This window comes from Zalophus californianus, chromosome 7 (genome assembly GCF_009762305.2).
Source record: "Zalophus californianus isolate mZalCal1 chromosome 7, mZalCal1.pri.v2, whole genome shotgun sequence".
In the NCBI taxonomy this organism is placed as follows: domain Eukaryota; kingdom Metazoa; phylum Chordata; class Mammalia; order Carnivora; family Otariidae; genus Zalophus; species Zalophus californianus.
Window position 1 is genome coordinate 113,772,284 of NC_045601.1, and position 16,938 is coordinate 113,789,221.

General features: G+C 50.8%; 1 protein-coding gene across 8 annotated transcripts in view; it reads left to right on the forward strand.

Annotated features, from left to right (window-relative positions):
- Window positions 1-16,938, forward strand: part of CPNE5 (copine 5) — an 89,548-nt gene that overhangs the window by 32,625 nt on the left and 39,985 nt on the right. For 4 of the 8 annotated variants that reach the window (XM_027603974.2, XM_027603969.2, XM_027603973.2 and 1 more), the window contains exons 4-9: window positions 5,112-5,215; window positions 6,616-6,655; window positions 6,873-6,949; window positions 8,738-8,797; window positions 10,856-10,906; window positions 11,200-11,263. In XM_027603974.2, the coding sequence (XP_027459775.1) occupies window positions 5,112-5,215; window positions 6,616-6,655; window positions 6,873-6,949; window positions 8,738-8,797; window positions 10,856-10,906; window positions 11,200-11,263 (396 nt within the window). Of the gene's footprint in view, window positions 1-5,111; window positions 5,216-6,615; window positions 6,656-6,872; window positions 6,950-7,574; window positions 8,546-8,737; window positions 8,798-10,855; window positions 10,907-11,199; window positions 11,264-16,938 lie in introns of those variants that run through there. The other 4 variants (XM_027603970.2, XM_027603971.2, XM_027603977.2 and 1 more) reach the window with 4 other exon arrangements.

The following is a 16,938-nucleotide window of genomic DNA, read 5'->3' on the forward strand; positions in this document are numbered from 1 at the left end:
CGGTTGTAGATTTCACAGTTGTTTGTGCCTGGCATATATTAATTACCCCTGCGTGCTGGAGATTCATCACTGCCCAGCCTGGCTCACTTGCCCCCTTTCCTCTCCAGGAGATCTTGGGGGCCCTTGGAGTCCCGCTCCAAGTCCTGTTTCCAGGGGAACTCCATTTTCTTCTCTGGCAGAGATCAATCTCTAGGGAATTCCTCTCTATTGAAGCTTCAAGTGCCATTTTAAAAGCAGCGCTGTCATCTTCCCTAATGGGTGTTTTCCTTGGAGTCTCTGCTGAGAGTCGGGTGAGGAGAGAGGCGGCCCAAATGCTTTCTCCTTCTGGACTGGGGTGTATCTAAAATTCAGCCAGAGGGATTTTTTTAACATGTTTAGGGGAGCGGTACATTGAAGAGGAGGTAGAGCCCTTTCTTAAAAGAGGATTCTCTCATACCTGGGTGTTTACTCAGAATATTCTGCAAGAAAGCCATTAGGAGAAATTTTCCTTTTGTCTGAAGACTAGAGGTGTTACGAATTAGAGCAGGGGTGCCTAGGTGGCTCAGTCATTAAGTGTCTGCCTTTGGCTCAGGTCGTGATCCCAGTGTCCTGGGATCGAGCCCCACCCCCGGGTCGGGTTCCCTGCTTTGGCGGGAAGCCTGCTTCTCCCTCTCTCACTCCCTCTGTTTATGTTCCCTCTCTCGGTGGCTATCTCTCTCTCTCTCTGTCAAAATGAATGAATAAAATCTTAAAAAAAAAGAATTAGAGCAGAAGGGGAAAATGCAGGAATTCTCTTGGAACAAGGATGGATTATACGTTGTAAGATTGTTACTGAATTAGGGGATGTAGCAGGAACCCAGTCTTATTCAACTCAATATCTACCCCATTGCCTTGTACACGGTGGGGCTTTTATAAATACTTGTGAAGTAAACCTCATCTTTATTTGATTTTCATAGTGCTTGAGGACGTTAGATGAAGTAAAAATATAACAGGCCTTGAATTACACATACCTGCATTTAGGTCCCAGCTCTGCCTAGCTGTGTGACCAATGATTAGTTGTGTAACCCTAGACAGATGACTTAGCTGTTCTGTGCCTTTGTTTTCCTATCTGTAATTAGGTCCCTGCATTTAGGTCCCAGCTCTGCCTAGCTGTGTTCCTTAGCCTCTCTGATTCTCAGTTTCTTCACTTGGAAAATGGGTAGTAACTCACGGGGATTTTGTGAGAATCGAATGAGATAATGATCCACTTGATCTAGTGAGCATTCAGAAGGGGCTCAGTAAATGTTAGTTTTCTTTCTTCCTCCATCAGTGGTTCTCAACTCCAACTGCACATTAGGATCACCTAGGAAACTGAGAAAACAGTTGTTCAGGCCACACCCATTGAGACTGGGTTTCATTGGTCTGTGATGGGGATTTGAGCATGGGTATTTTTAAAAAGCTCCTGTAAAGGATACATTTTTTTAAAAGGTAAAATCATGAATCCCCATGCAAATATAAAATGAACACATGGTAAGGATTTATTTAACTTGTTAATTAAATGAAGGAACCAGTAAGATGTTATAGCTGGTTCAGATGACTCAACACACATTCTGTTGACCCTTGAACAACACAGGTTTGAACAGCACAGGTCCACTTACACACAGATTTTTGTCAATAAATACAGTACAGTCTGGTCAATATATTTTCTCTTCTTTATGACTTTCTTAATAACATATTCTTTCTTCTGGTTTACTTTATTGTAAGAATACAGTATGCCATACATATAACATACAAAATATTTTTTAATCAACTTTTTGTTGTCGGTAAGTCTTCCGGTCAACAGTAGGCTGGCTATTAGTTAAGTGTGGGGGGAGTCAAAAGTTATACCTGGATTTTCGACGGTGTGTGAAGGTCCGCTCCCCTAACCCCTGCATTGTTCAAGGTTCAGCTGTACATAGGCAATTGGGAATGCTGAAATTAATTTATAAATAGATGCAAAATCGGTCAGTATCAACAAGATAATAATCAAATAATTGCATTCCACTGAGCCAAATATATTTACATATCTACGGATAAGAATCATTTGCATTACCCTGTGCTTTCTACAATTTCCGAAGTTGTAAAATAGCTCAACCATAATGAAAGGTGCAGATCTCTACGAAGTCAGATGCCTGGACTAGCATGTGAAACGGGTCCCCCAGTAATCTGCTTTTGTGTCAATTTCTATCTCTTTCACATTTCCCCGGGGCTTCTGGTGTGCAGCCAGGGGAGACCCTGTCCTAGAGGTTTGTATATAGTGCTGTTGTCACACTGTATTGTAGCAATCGATTATGAGTTGTCCCACCTATGACAGAGAAGTCCTTAGGTAAAGGGTTCATGTTCTATTTGTATTTGTAGCTCAGCACCCAGCACGTTGCCTGGCTTACAATAAGTGCTGAAAAACTGTTTGTTCAATCAGTAATTGAGTTGGATGATACCTCTAAGAAGTAAGCAGGACATGTCGTATTCTCCCATCTTCTGATGAGGAAATTGAAGCTTCCTCCAATCAAGTCCCACAATTAGCTTGTGATAAGCTTGCGACTCAAACCCACTCATCCCTTTCCTCATTCAACCTTACTTCATTCAACAGCTTCTGAGTCCCCACTGCATACCAGTCACCAGGAGTGGTGACCAGTCTTTGCCCTCGCTAGGGACCTCACATGGAGCACCACGTGGCTTAGAGGGCATGGGCCAGAATGCCTAGGTTGTGACTTGTCCTCAGCAATGATTAGTTATGTAACCCTAACTGTTCTGTGCCTTTGTTTTCCTATCTGTAAAATGGGGAAACCTACCATAAAAGGATGAAATAGGGTAAATATGGTGCAAAATGTGTTGCACAGTTCCTCATGCTTATAATCATCTGCGACCACGAGCCTGCGAATCTGTTAAACAGTGGCAGGTCCTGGGCTGCAAAAATGAGGAGAGCTCGGATCCTCTGCTGTTCAAGAAGCTCTGTCTGGTGGGGTAGGAAGAGCCTCGGATCATTGTCAGGGGACAGGGTAAGTGCAGCCGTAGGGGTGCTGGGTGGATTGTGGGAGCACAGGGGAGGGGTTGGGAGCCGGAGAGCAGGACTTCTGGGGAGCCGGGTCTTCAAGCATTAGCAGTATTCCCACTTAGGGGACCCACTAGGAGGTCACTGCAGGTGGTGAGGTCAGAAAATGGGGAGCCCTGACCCAGGCCACAGCGGAAGAAGTGGGGATAGGGGATTAGGAGAGAGACTCGGCTGGAGGAACTGATAGGGAGTGAGGGCAAGATGGTGCCAAATCTCGTGCTCTCAGATGACCCCACACTGCCTTGGGTGGGAGGTTCTCTTTGCAGCTTTCTAACTTAATTCAAGGAACAAGTGAGTGCTGGGCTACATCCCAGAGAAGCAGGCCTTGCCCACCCCATAGGAGAGGGGGCCGTGCACTGGCATTTTTCTGGGCTGCAGAGCCCCATTAAGGAGGACTAGTACTCAGGATTAATTTTTTATTTTGGCAATTACTGCCCAAGTTGAAAAAACATGTTTATGTATTCAGAAATATTCACAATTTATTTAAAATATTTATCATGCACCTGTCTGTCTTATTCACTTTGTACAATTGGTATCATGTTTTCCCTTCATGAAGCATAGAGCGCATTGCTTTTACACTCGGTCTTTTAGCCCCACGTCCCTTTTTTGAAACAAAATCTTACCAGAAATGTCCAGTGTATTGAATAGATGTAAGGGATAAAAAAAAACGAGATGTAAGAGAGTGACGGCCAGGAACCATGTCCCCACTGCCCTCCTCCACAGCACAGGGAGACCCTGAGATGCTCAGAGCCCTGTGGACTACAGTCGAGCCCGGTGGTTGTCCGAAGGGAGGTCCCCGCACCGGCGGCACATTTTTGAGAGATGCCGATTCTCAGGCCTCACCCTGAATCTATAGAATCAGAACGTCTGGGAGTGAGACCTACGATCGGTATTTTAACAAACCTTCCCAGTGATTCTGATGCTTAGACCTGGGAGTGACTTGCCTTAAGTCATTTGGGGAGTTTAATGGGATTCAACTATTGAGTGCCTAATGTGTGTAAAATTCTAGAGTATCTGCTGCAGGGAATACCAAGAAAGTTAAGTCCATGTATTAGTTATCTGTTGCTATGTAACAAATTAGCCCAGAGTTGAGCAACTTAAACAACAGGGTCATGAATCTGGGTGCAGTTTTGTGGGGTCCTCGACCTCGGGGTCTCCCATAAGGCTATGGTCAAGGTGCTGGCCAGGGCCTCAGTCATCTCGAGCTTCTGGTGGGGCAGGGTCCACTTGTAAGTTCTCTCAGTAGTTGTTGACAAAATTCAGATTCTTACAGGTGGGCTGGCTGACAGCCTGGCTCCTCACTGGCTGCCCTCCTCCTGGCCCGAGGCTGCCCTTAGTTCCTTGCCACACGGGCCTCTCCATAGCACAGCTGGCTTCCTTGAAGTGAGCAAGCAAAAGAGAGCGAGAGAGGGTCCCAGAGACAGAAGTCATGGTAGTTTATAACACAATTTGGGGAGTGGCTTGTGCTCTATTCTGTTCATTCGTAGTGAGTCATGAAGTCTAGCCCACCTTCAAGGGGAGGGGATTACACATGGGCAGGAGGTGGGGATCTTAAAGATCCCACAATCCCTTCTTCTGCCCTTTCATTTATAATTGTGGCATCAGATAAGTATACACCTAACTGTGGCATCGGTCAGAGAGGGACGGTGGTCAGGGGGGAGCACAAGTTCAGGGGTGGTTCAGAGGGAAGTAAAACTCTCTGGGTGGAAGAATTGGGAAGGCTTCTTGGAGGAGGCAGCATTAACAAAGGATTTTGAAGAAATGGAGGAATTCCACAAGCAGAAAGGGGAATACTCTGCTCAAGTATTCAGGTATCAAAACCTTACAACTTGGGTGGAGCCTAGATAGAGGAAGTGAGAATATAGCTGAGGATGGAGTTGGAGCCCTAGCGGGGATGGTTTCCATTGTTAGATGGAGGAACTCTCAGCCAGGGGGTAGGGGACAGGGACCAGAAGCATGGCTTCCATTACTGCTGGGGCCTGTACTGAGGGGCTCTGAGCCCAGTGCTCTCCCCTGCCCCACCAGCCTGGCCCTGAGGTCCACACCCCATTTTCTCTTGCAGTTCGGACGCACCGAAGTCATTGACAACACACTCAATCCCGACTTTGTGCGCAAATTCATCGTGGATTACTTCTTTGAGGAGAAGCAGAACCTCCGTTTTGACCTGTAAGTGGCAGCTGGTGCTGAGGATGGGGCCGAGGAACCCTAGATGGGAGGAGGGACTGTAGGACCCGGGCTGGTAGTAGTTTCCCGTACCAAGGCAGGGGAGGGGTGCCGAGGCATCAGAGGGAGCTCAGGTTTGGCCTGGGATGAAAATGACAATTAGCTGAAGTCCAGCCCCACCCTCATCAGGAGATGGAAAAAAGGTGGGGAGAGAGAATAGAGGCTCCCCACCATTTGTCTCCATTAAGTGTGGGAGGGCACTGAGCAAGCCACCTGATTCTGGGGGCTAGACCTCGGGGGCTTCCCGGGAGTCTTTTTCCCCGCAGGTGACGGGGAGGTCCCCATGGACCTCTCTCTCTGTCCGAGCTTATTCTGGGAGAGGGTGCCCTCAAGGTTCCCTTCTTGCAGAGGTAACCTGACTGATGGGGCCCAGGGCATGTGCATGTGTCTCACAAAGGTGCGGAGTGCCCCTCCACTGAGGTTAAAGATGATGATGGGATTTCAGCCTGGTGAGCAGGTGGGGGAACCTTGTTTTGTTGTTTTTCCAAGGCGTGGGGTGTTTAGAAAGGACTGTATCCCAGAGAATTGTGGACAGAGTGGGCCAAAAGGGGGTTGGGGGCTTGCAGGAGCAGAGGAAAAAATGCAGTGGAAGGACGTAACTTTGGAGGGACCGATGGAAGACTTGCAGCCCATTGTAGAGCAGTCACCATTTGGGGACATTTTGGAGAGAGAAAGTGCTAGAGCAGGGGTAGAGTAAAAATGACTGCCCCTCAGCAAGAGGCATTTGGGCCTGGATGGCCAGTTGGGGTGGGGTGGAGAGGGTGAAGCTGGACGAAGGGCTGCAGGGGCGGCTCCAGGTGAGCAGGCTCCAGGTAAAGGGAGGGGCCCAGGTGCAGGTGGAGTGACGTTCTTGAGTGACAAGGCCCCAGGTCAGTCTGGGCAGGCCTGGGCAAGGTGAAATCATCAGGGAAGGTCAAAGGCAAGGTATTGAGCTCCAGGGGCACCTCGCCTTAGTGGGAAGGTGGGAGAACAGGCAGTGAAAGGCAAGGTGGCTTAGCCACCTGATAACCAGCCAGGGTTGCTGAGCAAGTTTATTTTATTTTTTCAGTCTTTAATGAGCTATAACATATACATGGTGAAGTACACAAATCTTCAGAGTCCATCCCATGATGCATTTTTATATCTGTTTACCCTCATGTAACCATCACCCGGATCAAGAGACAGAATATGTCCGGCACCCCACAAGGCTCCCATGTGGGCCTCCCAGCCGTTACTCCCAGAAATATCCTACTGTGTCAGAGCCTGTATTTAGGGGTGTAGGGGTCCCGACTCAGCTCAAGGACCCCAGCAGTTCTGGGCAGGATGCCCCAGCTGTTTTTCCCATCTCTGTGTGTTCCCTGCAGATACGACGTTGATTCGAAGAGCCCTGATTTATCCAAACACGTGAGTTCTACCATGACTGCCCAGAGATTCTGAAGCTCTCTTCAAATGCCAGAGTCTGGGTCATCCTCAGGCTTCACTGCGACGCAGACCATGTGTCTGATGCTGCTTCTGGTCATTTCCGAGCCCGCCCACTTCTAGCCATTGGGGTGATGGGGGAGGTGGGGTGGCTGTGGGCAGAGTGGGTGACACTGGTGTTTTCTGTACCCTGGGCGTGCAGGATTTCCTGGGCCAGGCCTTCTGCACCCTCGGAGAGATCGTGGGGTCCCCTGGGAGCCGCCTGGAGAAGCCCCTCACGTAAGTGTAGGTGGGAGTGGGGCCTGTCTGGGTTGCTTCCCCAGGGATGGGCCAACCTCCCGCCCACCCTTAGCTCAGGGTAGGGGAGCAGCAATCCGCCACGCGTGGGGGGTGATTAGGAATAAGGAGACCCCATGGGCCCTGCCCTTGCAGGGCCGCTAACCCAGTTAACTTAGAGGGACCCAGGTTTAGTTATTAGAGCCCCATGTTCCTGGGACGGCCGGAGGCACTATCTAGCCCACCCCTACCGCCCACCCTCGCCAATGTATAGCGGAAGGAATCGAAGCCCAGAGAGGGGAAAGTGACTTGCCCAAGGCCACACGGCTAAGAAGTGGGAGAGCTGGGATTTGAATTCAGGGTTCTCCTCACATAGCATATCCCTCAGATTGTTTACCCCTTGCTGTAGGCCAGAGGTGGGTATGGTGAGGCGCTCCTCATCTCGCCTTGCCCCCCCAACGATCTGCATTATAGGGCTGTAAGTGCTTTTAGGGAAAAGCTATTCCTCTGGGCAGGCTCTGGGATGAGGAATCCCAAGGCTTCTTACAGTGGAGCCTGCGGGCGGCTGTAGGCACCAGCCAGGGCTGGCTGGGTAACAGGGGTGCCCTCTCTTGTCCCTGTTTCTCAGGAAGCCCCAGGGGCAGAACCCAGACAAGAGGAGCCTGCAGACTGGGACAAGCGTCCCGGCCACGTGGCAGGGTGGGCAGGAAGGGGATAGCAGGCCAGGCTGGGCCTCAGCCCCACGCTTGCTTCTGCCAAATTCGTACTGGATGCTGTCCCCTCGCCGTGATGGAGAAGTGCTGAATGTGTCATTGTCGGGGAGGGGGGTTTCTCTCCCAGGCCCTTGTCTCTGACCCGCAACAACTGTATGGTAACTTCCGAGCCCCCAGAGAGGCCTCTCTGTCCCTGAAAAGGTCTCCTTCTCTGGGTTCACAGAAAATAATGATATAAACTATCATTTATTGAAAATAGGGAACAAACCCAGGTTTGTAGGGCTCTGACATTTATGGAATCTGGGGACCTCAGAGTGAGTGTGTGTGTCTGCCCCTCTCAGCTCCCAACTGCCTGGGTCAAAAGCCCGCTTGTCATTTGGGTCTCTTTCCTCCCTGCTGTCACCCGGCCCACCTTTGGGGGACAGGCACACCTGCTTAGGGGGGGGATTGAGGAAGACCTCCACAGGAGATGGCTGGGGAGGCGAGCCTTGGGGATGGTAAGCAAGATCTTGGAGACGATGGGCTGGTGAAGGAGGGGGACCTGTTTCCCCCACTGAAAACGTCACGTGTCTCAGTCTCCCGGCTAGCCCCATGCACAAGAGTTCCCTTTCACGGGGCGTCTCTTCTGGGCCAGACCGCCATCGGCTTCTCAGATCTCATGGGATTCTCTCCGCAGTCTCCCCATTTCACAGTCCAGCCACTGAGGCTTGCAAGGTGGAGCATGGTTCTCAAAGCGCAGCAGGCTTCGGCGTCATTGGAGGGCTTGTTAAAGCACAGATTACCGGGCTCAAGCCACCTGCCCCTTAGTCTGGTGTGGGGCCTGCGAACTTAGATTTCTAACACATTCCCAGGGATGCTGACGGCGCACACTTTGAGAACCCCTGAGGTAGAGTCACCCAGCACTTCACAACAAGGTTTGGAAGACCTCTCCTTCCTCTGGCCTGCAGCTCTTGGTCCTGTTTTGATGTTTGATCCAGAATAGATACCTGTCTCCATGAATTCCGATGCCAAGTGCTATGGCCTCTCAGGATGGGGGTGCTTGACTCATGGCACCCTCTCTCTGCCTCTCTCTCTACAGGATAGGAGCATTCAGCCTGAATTCCAGGACAGGCAAACCCATGCCAGCGGTGTCCAATGGGTAGGTCAGCAGACATCTCTGGCCCTGGAGTCCTCAGACATCCAACCGGCTCTGCAGAGGGGGCCTCAGAGTCTAGGCCCGGTCTCTGCTCCCACCACTGCGCCTTCAGCCCTGGTCGGTTGAGGGCAGGGGCGGGAGAGAGAGGGCCACTCTGCAGCCGGCCCCTCCCCCACCGGGCTGGAGCTCCAGCATCCCCAACCCCAGTGGCCCATGGGACTTTGGGGAGCAGGGTGGGGAGCAGAGGTAGGGGCTGCTTCCAGTGGTCAGCAGGGGCTGGACACTTGCCCTTCCTCTCTCCCTCCTACCCCTCGCCTTTCTCCCCTCCCTCTTTCCCTCCCTTCTCTTTATCTCCTTACCCCACTTCCCCTCCACTGCTTGCACTGCTGGATGTGAGCCTCCTCGTGGAGTAGATTCTGCTAAATCCTCACTTTTTGTATTTGCTCACCGGCTGTGCTGGGCCAGCCTCACTCCCCTGGCCTCCACACTGACCGTCTGCTTTTGGCCAGCTTCATGCAACTATATGCAACAAAGACAGCGCCCCCCCCCCCCCCCGACTCATTCCCTCTCCCCCTCTCCTGGTTGGAGAGAGGGCCTTCACCTGAGGGTGTGGGGTGGGGCAGGATAGGGAATATCTGCCGCCCCGGTGACCAGCCTGGAGGTGCGTCACACTGATGAGCATTTTGGCTGAGTAAGCAAAGCTCCCCCGGCCTTGCTGAGAGCTCCCAGGCGCTGGGGTCCCAGCAGCCGGACCGGCTACCGGGGCTGCTGGATATGGGAAAGGGGCCTCTGGGGGCCCTGGGTGCTCACAGCCCAGGCGGGGTGTGGATGCTGATTTACACTGAGAGTATGGAAGCAGCAGTCGGATAGGGAGCTGGAGTCAGGGAGAGAAGCAGAGAGTGAGGGCCAGAAAGGCAAAGGGAGAGAAAAAGGAAGGCCCTGAGCAGGTGGGAGCTGGTTCGGTCTGGAGGGGAGGGAAGGGAAGATGGGAAATCAAAGAAGGGCCCAGAGGCAGAGGGAGGAACAGATGGAGAAACAGGGGCGGAGGAGGCTGGTGTGAGGATTCTGTCTCTTGGTCAAACAAATCATATCTTTACACCCAGGGGGCGGCCAGACCAGGGCTGGGGCACTTTGCTCAGCTGCCCAAGTCTAGGGGCACAAACTGGCAGGGGAACCTCCAGATGTAGCCCCTGCTCTGCTCTCCTGATGTGGAGAGATCTGGGCTGTCTCAGCCTCTGGGGCCGGCTCCCTTGCCTCCTCTGCGTGAGAGCCTCTCCCTCCAAAAGCTGGCATTGGGGAGAGCTCCATCAGTGGTTCTCAAAGTGTGTTCTGTAGACAGCGTGCTGGGAGCCTCGAGGCTGGCCCGAGGTGTAGGGCTGGATTTTAGCAGCTTGGTGAAATTGCGAAAGAAAGGCAGGGAGGGAAATGATGCTCCTTGGGGGCCGTTTTTGTGCCATGCACTGTGTGTGCACATCCTGACTAATGGAGCCTACAAACACACTCATTCTATGGGCGAGGAAACCGAGGCTCAGAGAGGTACAATCATGAGTCCAAAGTTAAGCAGCTGCTGGACAACGTGACATTTTTTTCTCCTTCCCAGTGGCCCCTGGCCGCACTGGGAACCCCCAACTCCGGGTTCATCCCAAACACTGGAGTGGGATGGGCTGGTGCTTGGGGGAGGGGGCCCTCCTGACCCAGGGAAGAGGTGGTCCAGATCCCCTGGGAGAAGCCCCACCTTGGGAACTTGACCTCCTGGAGGGGTTCTTGGGTGGGCCGACTTCATGTCCTGGTTGTCCACCTCACTGAGGAGCTGCATGGATGGCCAGGATCTCTCTTCCCTGGAGAGACCCCAGCCAAGGAGTTTAAGGGGAGGTAGCCGTGGGAGAGAGCCTGGACAAGCGGCCACCAGGAGGATACCAGCCCTTCTGCTTAACTCCCTCCTGCGGCTTGCTCTCCCACCCATGATAAATCAGAGTGACTCAGAGCTGAAATGTTCCAGGACTCTGGGGGTCAGCTGGGTGCAGGGTGGGGTGGCTGGCCCACGAGGTCTTTTGCCCACAGAAGTGGTCTTTGGATGGAAAGTTTGAGAACCACTGGTCTGGAAGCCTCCGGGTGAGTCTGGATGCTTTTCCGCTTCTAGGATTTTCATTGCAGACACTACCCTTCCTGGCGGGCTCTTGGGGAGCAGGGGGCGGGGCAGCTCCAGGCCTGGGGGGCCTGGCCCAGGAAGCAGTGCCCTAGGCCACACTGCCACAAGTATTTCAGGAGACTCTGTCTTCTCAGGGGCTCTGGGCAGATCTGCTGGAATGGGAGGGGGGAGGATGAGGAGGGCCGATTGAGGGAGTGTGCAGGTTTTGTGTCTGTCTTTGTCTGGCTCTCCATTCTTTCATCTTCTCCTCTCCCAGTGGTGTCCCAGGGAAGAAATGTGGCACCATCATCCTGTCTGCCGAGGAGCTGAGCAACTGTAGGGTGAGTGGCAGGGAGACACGGGGATAGGACCTGGTGGGGGTGGGGGTGGGGGTGGAGCAGTGACAGAGGGCAGGGCATGTGTCCCCCCGGGTCATATGCGTCCTTGGAGGGAATCTGGGGAAGACAGGGCTCCCCAGTTTCACCTGGCTGTCCTAGAATTCTGTAACATCGGAGCCAGAATGTTGTCTCCTTTTATAGCTGAGCCACCTGAGGCCCAGAAGGGACGGAACACGCCCACAATTAGCGGCAGAGCCGGCTGGGCCCTGGTCCCCTGCCTTCCAGGCTAGGGCTCCTCCATTCCCCGTCATGGTCCCCTCTCCCCAAACCAAGACTGCTTTGGCTTCAGCCCTGGCAGCAGAGGGGCTTTTTCAGTCGTGAGCTTGGGTGCTTGGCAGTTAGTTGTCATGTTTCACTTTTAGCTCTGGAGTAGTGTGACACCCTGCATGGGATTGAGGGAGTGGGGATGCGTGGTCGGGGTGTGCGTGTTGCGAAGCCAGAGGCTGCAATCCCACGCAGTCCTTGGTTTTGCTTCTTCTGTGGGACTGTGGAGAAGCAGGACGTGGGGTCAGCGGAAAGGGCAGCCGAGCACACCGACGAGGGGCCCGGGGGACCCGGTGGCCAATAATAACGATGAAATACAGTAACGATGATAGTTATTATTTGCCGAGGGATGGGCATTTTGGGTGAGTTGTCACTACTCCCGACAATAATCCGAAGAGGTAGGTACTGTTGTTGTTCCCATTTTATGAATAAGGAAACCGAGGCTCAGAGAAGCTAAGCCATCTGTTCAAAGACAGTAAGTCGTAGAGTCATGGTTCTAAACCAGGTCAACCCGATTCTAAAACCTTCTAAAATCGGGGCTCAACCGGATTCTAAAACCTTCTAAAACCGGGGCTCATGCCCAGGCCTGCATGCCTCTTAGGTTAATTAGGAGCCACAGGTAGGAGTGGCTGGGTGCTGGGGAGAGAAGGACGAGGTAGCCAGAGTATGAACACAGGACCAAGCCTAGGGGAACCTGGGAACCCAAATTCACATGGGGCTCAGGTAAGAGAGCCTCGGAGGGAGGGAGGAGGAGAAACAAGATTTTCTGACCTTCCTGGGAAGTCAGTGCAGCGATGGTTATTTGTTAGCTATAAGTACTTGCCATATTAGAAAATAAAGTCAGTATATTAAAAGTATATATATTAATTCACTTAAAAATAACAACAGTTTAACCCATTACAGGATAACATAAATAACAACTTTTTTGAAAAATAACTGTATTTTCCAAAACAAAAGTCGTTTAGTGAGAAGAGTTGCCCTTGTTTTGCAAGGCCTTGTTTTTGCACATTTCCTTAATGTCAGGCTGAACGGAAGAGTCTCATATCTGCTTCTGCAGTCAATCTATTGTGATATCACTGTTGAGTAACTTCTAGAAAACTCCATGTCTTATTGACATTATTACGAAAAGAGCTTTGGCCTCACGGACCCTTGAGGGTCCCTGGTCCATGCTTTGAGAGCTGCTGCTATGGGAGTATAAATTGTTAGCCAAGATTAATTGAGCAATTATGCTGAGCCACACATTGTCCTTAAGGGTTTACACGCGTCGGCTGATTTATCCGTATTATTATAATATATGATGTAAGGCTGTAGGTAGTATGAAGTATTATCGTATCTGATATCTTATGGTTTTTATTTTATGGGGAGGTTAAATGACCGGCCCAAGGTCACATAGCCACTGGGTAGAAGAGATTTGAAACCAGGCAGTCTGGTTCTAGTGCCAGGGTCTTTAACTGCCAGGCGGTGGGGTCCCCAACTCGGGGGCTGCCAGTGGGAGAATAAGACACAGAATTGCAGTATGGCGATGACCACATCAGCTTATACACAAGTACTCATTCTCTGGCTTCTCTGTTTACCTAGGTGGGTCTGGAGGAACTTGACAGCAGGGCTGAGGGCTTGGTGCGCGGTAGGCGCTCCGGGAGATCTCTCAGGAATCTGTGACTGAACGATTGACCAAATGTTTAGCAGCAGCAGATGATAATGGAAACTCTTACAAGTGTATATGCTGACCATCCAGAAGTTCCTGGGGTTCAGACAAGGGAGAGAGAACCCAGCTGACATTATGGTAGAGCTATTTAAGCTCCCTGAGCCTCAGTGTCTCCACCTGTATGTTGGGGCTGATAGGGGTGCCTTGTGGTGAGGATCGGAGAAGTTCGTGGAGGTGGCTGGGCCAACAGGTGCCTGGGGAAAGATGGAATCTGCATTCCTTGAAGCCTAACGTGGGGTTGCTCCCCCGGCTTCTAGCTCAGCTAGTGACCTCCTCCCTAGTTGCTAATTAAATCGGGTAATAGAAGCTAACGTGCTTAGGGAATTCTAAAGCTCCCAGACAATGCTGGGTGCTCTCCTTGGTCTGGTTTTCCGGGATTGGCAAAACAGTCCGTGTTTAGTATTTATTACGCGTCCCCCCCCCGCTCCTTCCCCATCCCGCCTCCCCCTCCTTCATCCAGGGGTGGTAGCGGGTTTTCCTTGATCTAAGCTGTTCCAAGGCAAGGAGGTGGGGGCTGGGCTCCCTTCCTTCCTCTTGAAATTGTCAGCTCCTTTTCTTTTGGGGCGTCTTTGGCTGCGTTCTGTCTTTCTCTAGAATACTTACAAGGAAGAGACTAATTCCCAGCATCTGGCTGAATGAAAATAATTACATCTGAACTGCTTTGCTTCTGTGTTCCAGCTCTGCATTCGGTGGGAGGATCAAAGGAAGAGGGTGGAGTCTGGGGGGTGTTGTTTTTTTTTCCCCCCTTACCAGAGCAGGGCTTTCTGCTCAAGTGAATGCATTCTGCCTAAGTAGACAAACCCTCCCTCCATCCACAGTGTGGGCGGTTGGGGACGAGCGAAGGACCGGAGTGGACTCCGGTGGGTCGCCAGCACGCTTCGATAGGTTATGCAAAAAGCCTTGCTCATCGAGATTTTAAATACCAAGAAAGTTGCAACAATCAGAATTTGATCCAAAATATTATTCAGTGATACTTGATGTTGACGATGATGAGCTTAAGCTCCTGAAGGGCCTCTGAGTCATCAAAGATTTAATTATGTTCAGCCTAAAACCGTCATTATTCCCTGTCATACTGACCAACATTTGCATAGTCCGCACAGTTGACCTGAGCCCCTCATGTTCACAGTCTATTTGATCCTCACCGCAGGGCCGGGAGGTGGGGAGGGGTGAGTGCCCCCAGACCACAGATGCAGAGAGGTTGAAGTGCCAGCCTCAGATGGCTGAGCTGTGGACTCCTAATCCTCAGAGAGTCCTTCCCTCACCCGCAGTGAAGCCATAAGCTTTACGGTGCATGGAAGAGCCGCGGGCTTTGTGATCTTTGTGGGGCCAGGAACCTTCACCGGCCGTGGTGAGTGGCTGGGCTTCTAGAGAGTTCCTGGCCAGATAGTGCATCTTCACTGCCTCCCAGTCAGTTTCCTATATACACTGGCAAGAAGGTAGCTCACCTCTCACAAGCCAGGGGAGTCAAAGCTTTTCACTTGTAGCTGCCCCAGGGCCCCACCCCCCACCCCTCAGCTATCACCAGCTTGCTCATGTGTTCATTCATTTGTTTTAGCAAATATGTCTTGGCTCAGTTCTTGACCCCCCTCCCAGAGTTTCCAATTTAGTGTGAGAGACAGAAATGCCAACCAGCAATCACGGTACAGCAGGGGTCCTTAACTTCATCAGACCCATTGCCTCTTTTTTTAATAACAAGTAAATTTTATAGCACTCTTTACTATCCTGAAGGAAAATCCATGGATAATACCATAGAAGAGGCCCAAATACCTACAGGTGAAGGAATAAGCCCTTGCGGCTACCTGGAAGAAGATGGGTCCAGGCAAAGAGAACAGCTGTGCAAAGGCCCTGGGGCAAGGAGATAGTGATGAGTGACACTGGAGAGGTGAGAGAGTGGGTGGGGGTGGGAGGCTAGATGGCGCGGGACCTTGTAGCGGGCCTGCTTAACGGGTTTGAATCTTGATAAAGTCAGAACTCTCACTGTTCTCAGGACAGACATCAGGGAGACCCCAGTGTTTCCATGTGGGAGCCTAGGGAAGAGTCCTGGGAGAAAGGGAGAAAGATAAGGAGAAAGAGGTAAGGTAAAGCAGGGGGAAGCAGTGAAGCTTTTCTGAGGCTCAGAGGCATGCAGGTTGGTATTTGGGAAAGATGTGTGTTGTGGCTAGCACAGACGCGTGATCCACGACCAGCAGTCACACAGCACCCTTTTACAAGTTAGTTTGTAATTTTTTTTTTTTTTGGTCTTAGAAATCATCCCTCTGGTTTAAAAAAAAAACAACAAAAAAGGAAAAAAAACAAAACAAAACATTTTTTCCTGATGCTAAAAGATAACATGTTCATAGTGGACATGACAGAAAATACAAAGAGATAATCATTGTTCACATTTTGGTGCATTTGCTGCATTTCCTCCTTCCTTCTAGGTGTTTCTGTGTATAGTTTTTTCCTTCTAATTAGTAGAATGTGGTATCCAGATTTATATTCCCCTGTCATTAGATATTCTTTGAAAACGTATTTAATAGCGATATATTATGCCTCCATTATATGGATGGCCATAATTTATTAAATCTATTCTCTTATAGGAAACAGTATTACTCACACTGCTGTGAATATCTCCTCCTAACCAAATCATTCCATTTTTCTTTTGAACTTTAGCTGATGGATTTTGGTTAGTATTCCAGACACATAGGCTCCATGCGTGGGAGGGAAAATGGTCAATCTGGGGTTTTCAGCGTCTGAATGACCAAATCAACAGATGCACAGCTGATGAGATTGTTTGAGAAGTCAGTCATTAAGACGGCAGAGAAAACCCAGCTTGACCCCCACATGGTTATTACGGTCAATGTGTAGTGACAGGCCCGATCTCCTAGACCAACTGCTACACCCACCATCTGTGTTCGAATCAGCTCTAACCTATGGGGTCTTCGTGGATATCCCAAAACGCCTGCATCCCAGGCCCCCTGCTTCTGAAGTCTTATCCTGGTGAGCTGGGGCTCTGGGCCCTTCTGTGAATGTGGGAGCCCTCCCAGAGGTTACAGCTCACAGAATCACTCTCGACTCTGGGTTGTGTTCCCTCCTGCTGGCATGCTGAATTCAGAGTTGTGGCTAATGATTCTTTATCTTTTTAATTGATATCTTTTTTTCCACAAACTTTGAAGAGAAGCCAATAAATGTCATCATCATGGTTCCATCATCTACTGAAAAGTTCTTTTTAGGGTGTAGCGTGTGAGCAGGAGGGCAAAGTGGTTAAGAACTTGGGCTCTGGATCCAGACCAAATGCCATTGCTTACTAGCTATGTGACTCTGGGCAAGTTACTTGACTTTTCTGTGCCTCCGTTTCTTCATTTGTAAAATGGCTTTATTTGAATTGTGAATGGTTTATTTGTCATGGGTTTTTGCATTGATTTTGATTTTTCAAGGTGTCACATTAAAATCTTGATTTTGATGACTGGGCTTTTGGGCACCTTCTAAATTTTAAGGCACTTACCTTACTCTTACTCTGATCCTGGAGCATGCCAGCAAGACCCACCCAGCTTCGGTTCTCCCTTCCTGGGTGTTGCTACCCTCTCCTGGTCTTCAGCCCACCTGCTGCCCTCTGGGCCTGAACTCTGACCTCCTGGGTCAGGGAGGGCTAATGCTCTGGAGTGAAAGGCTG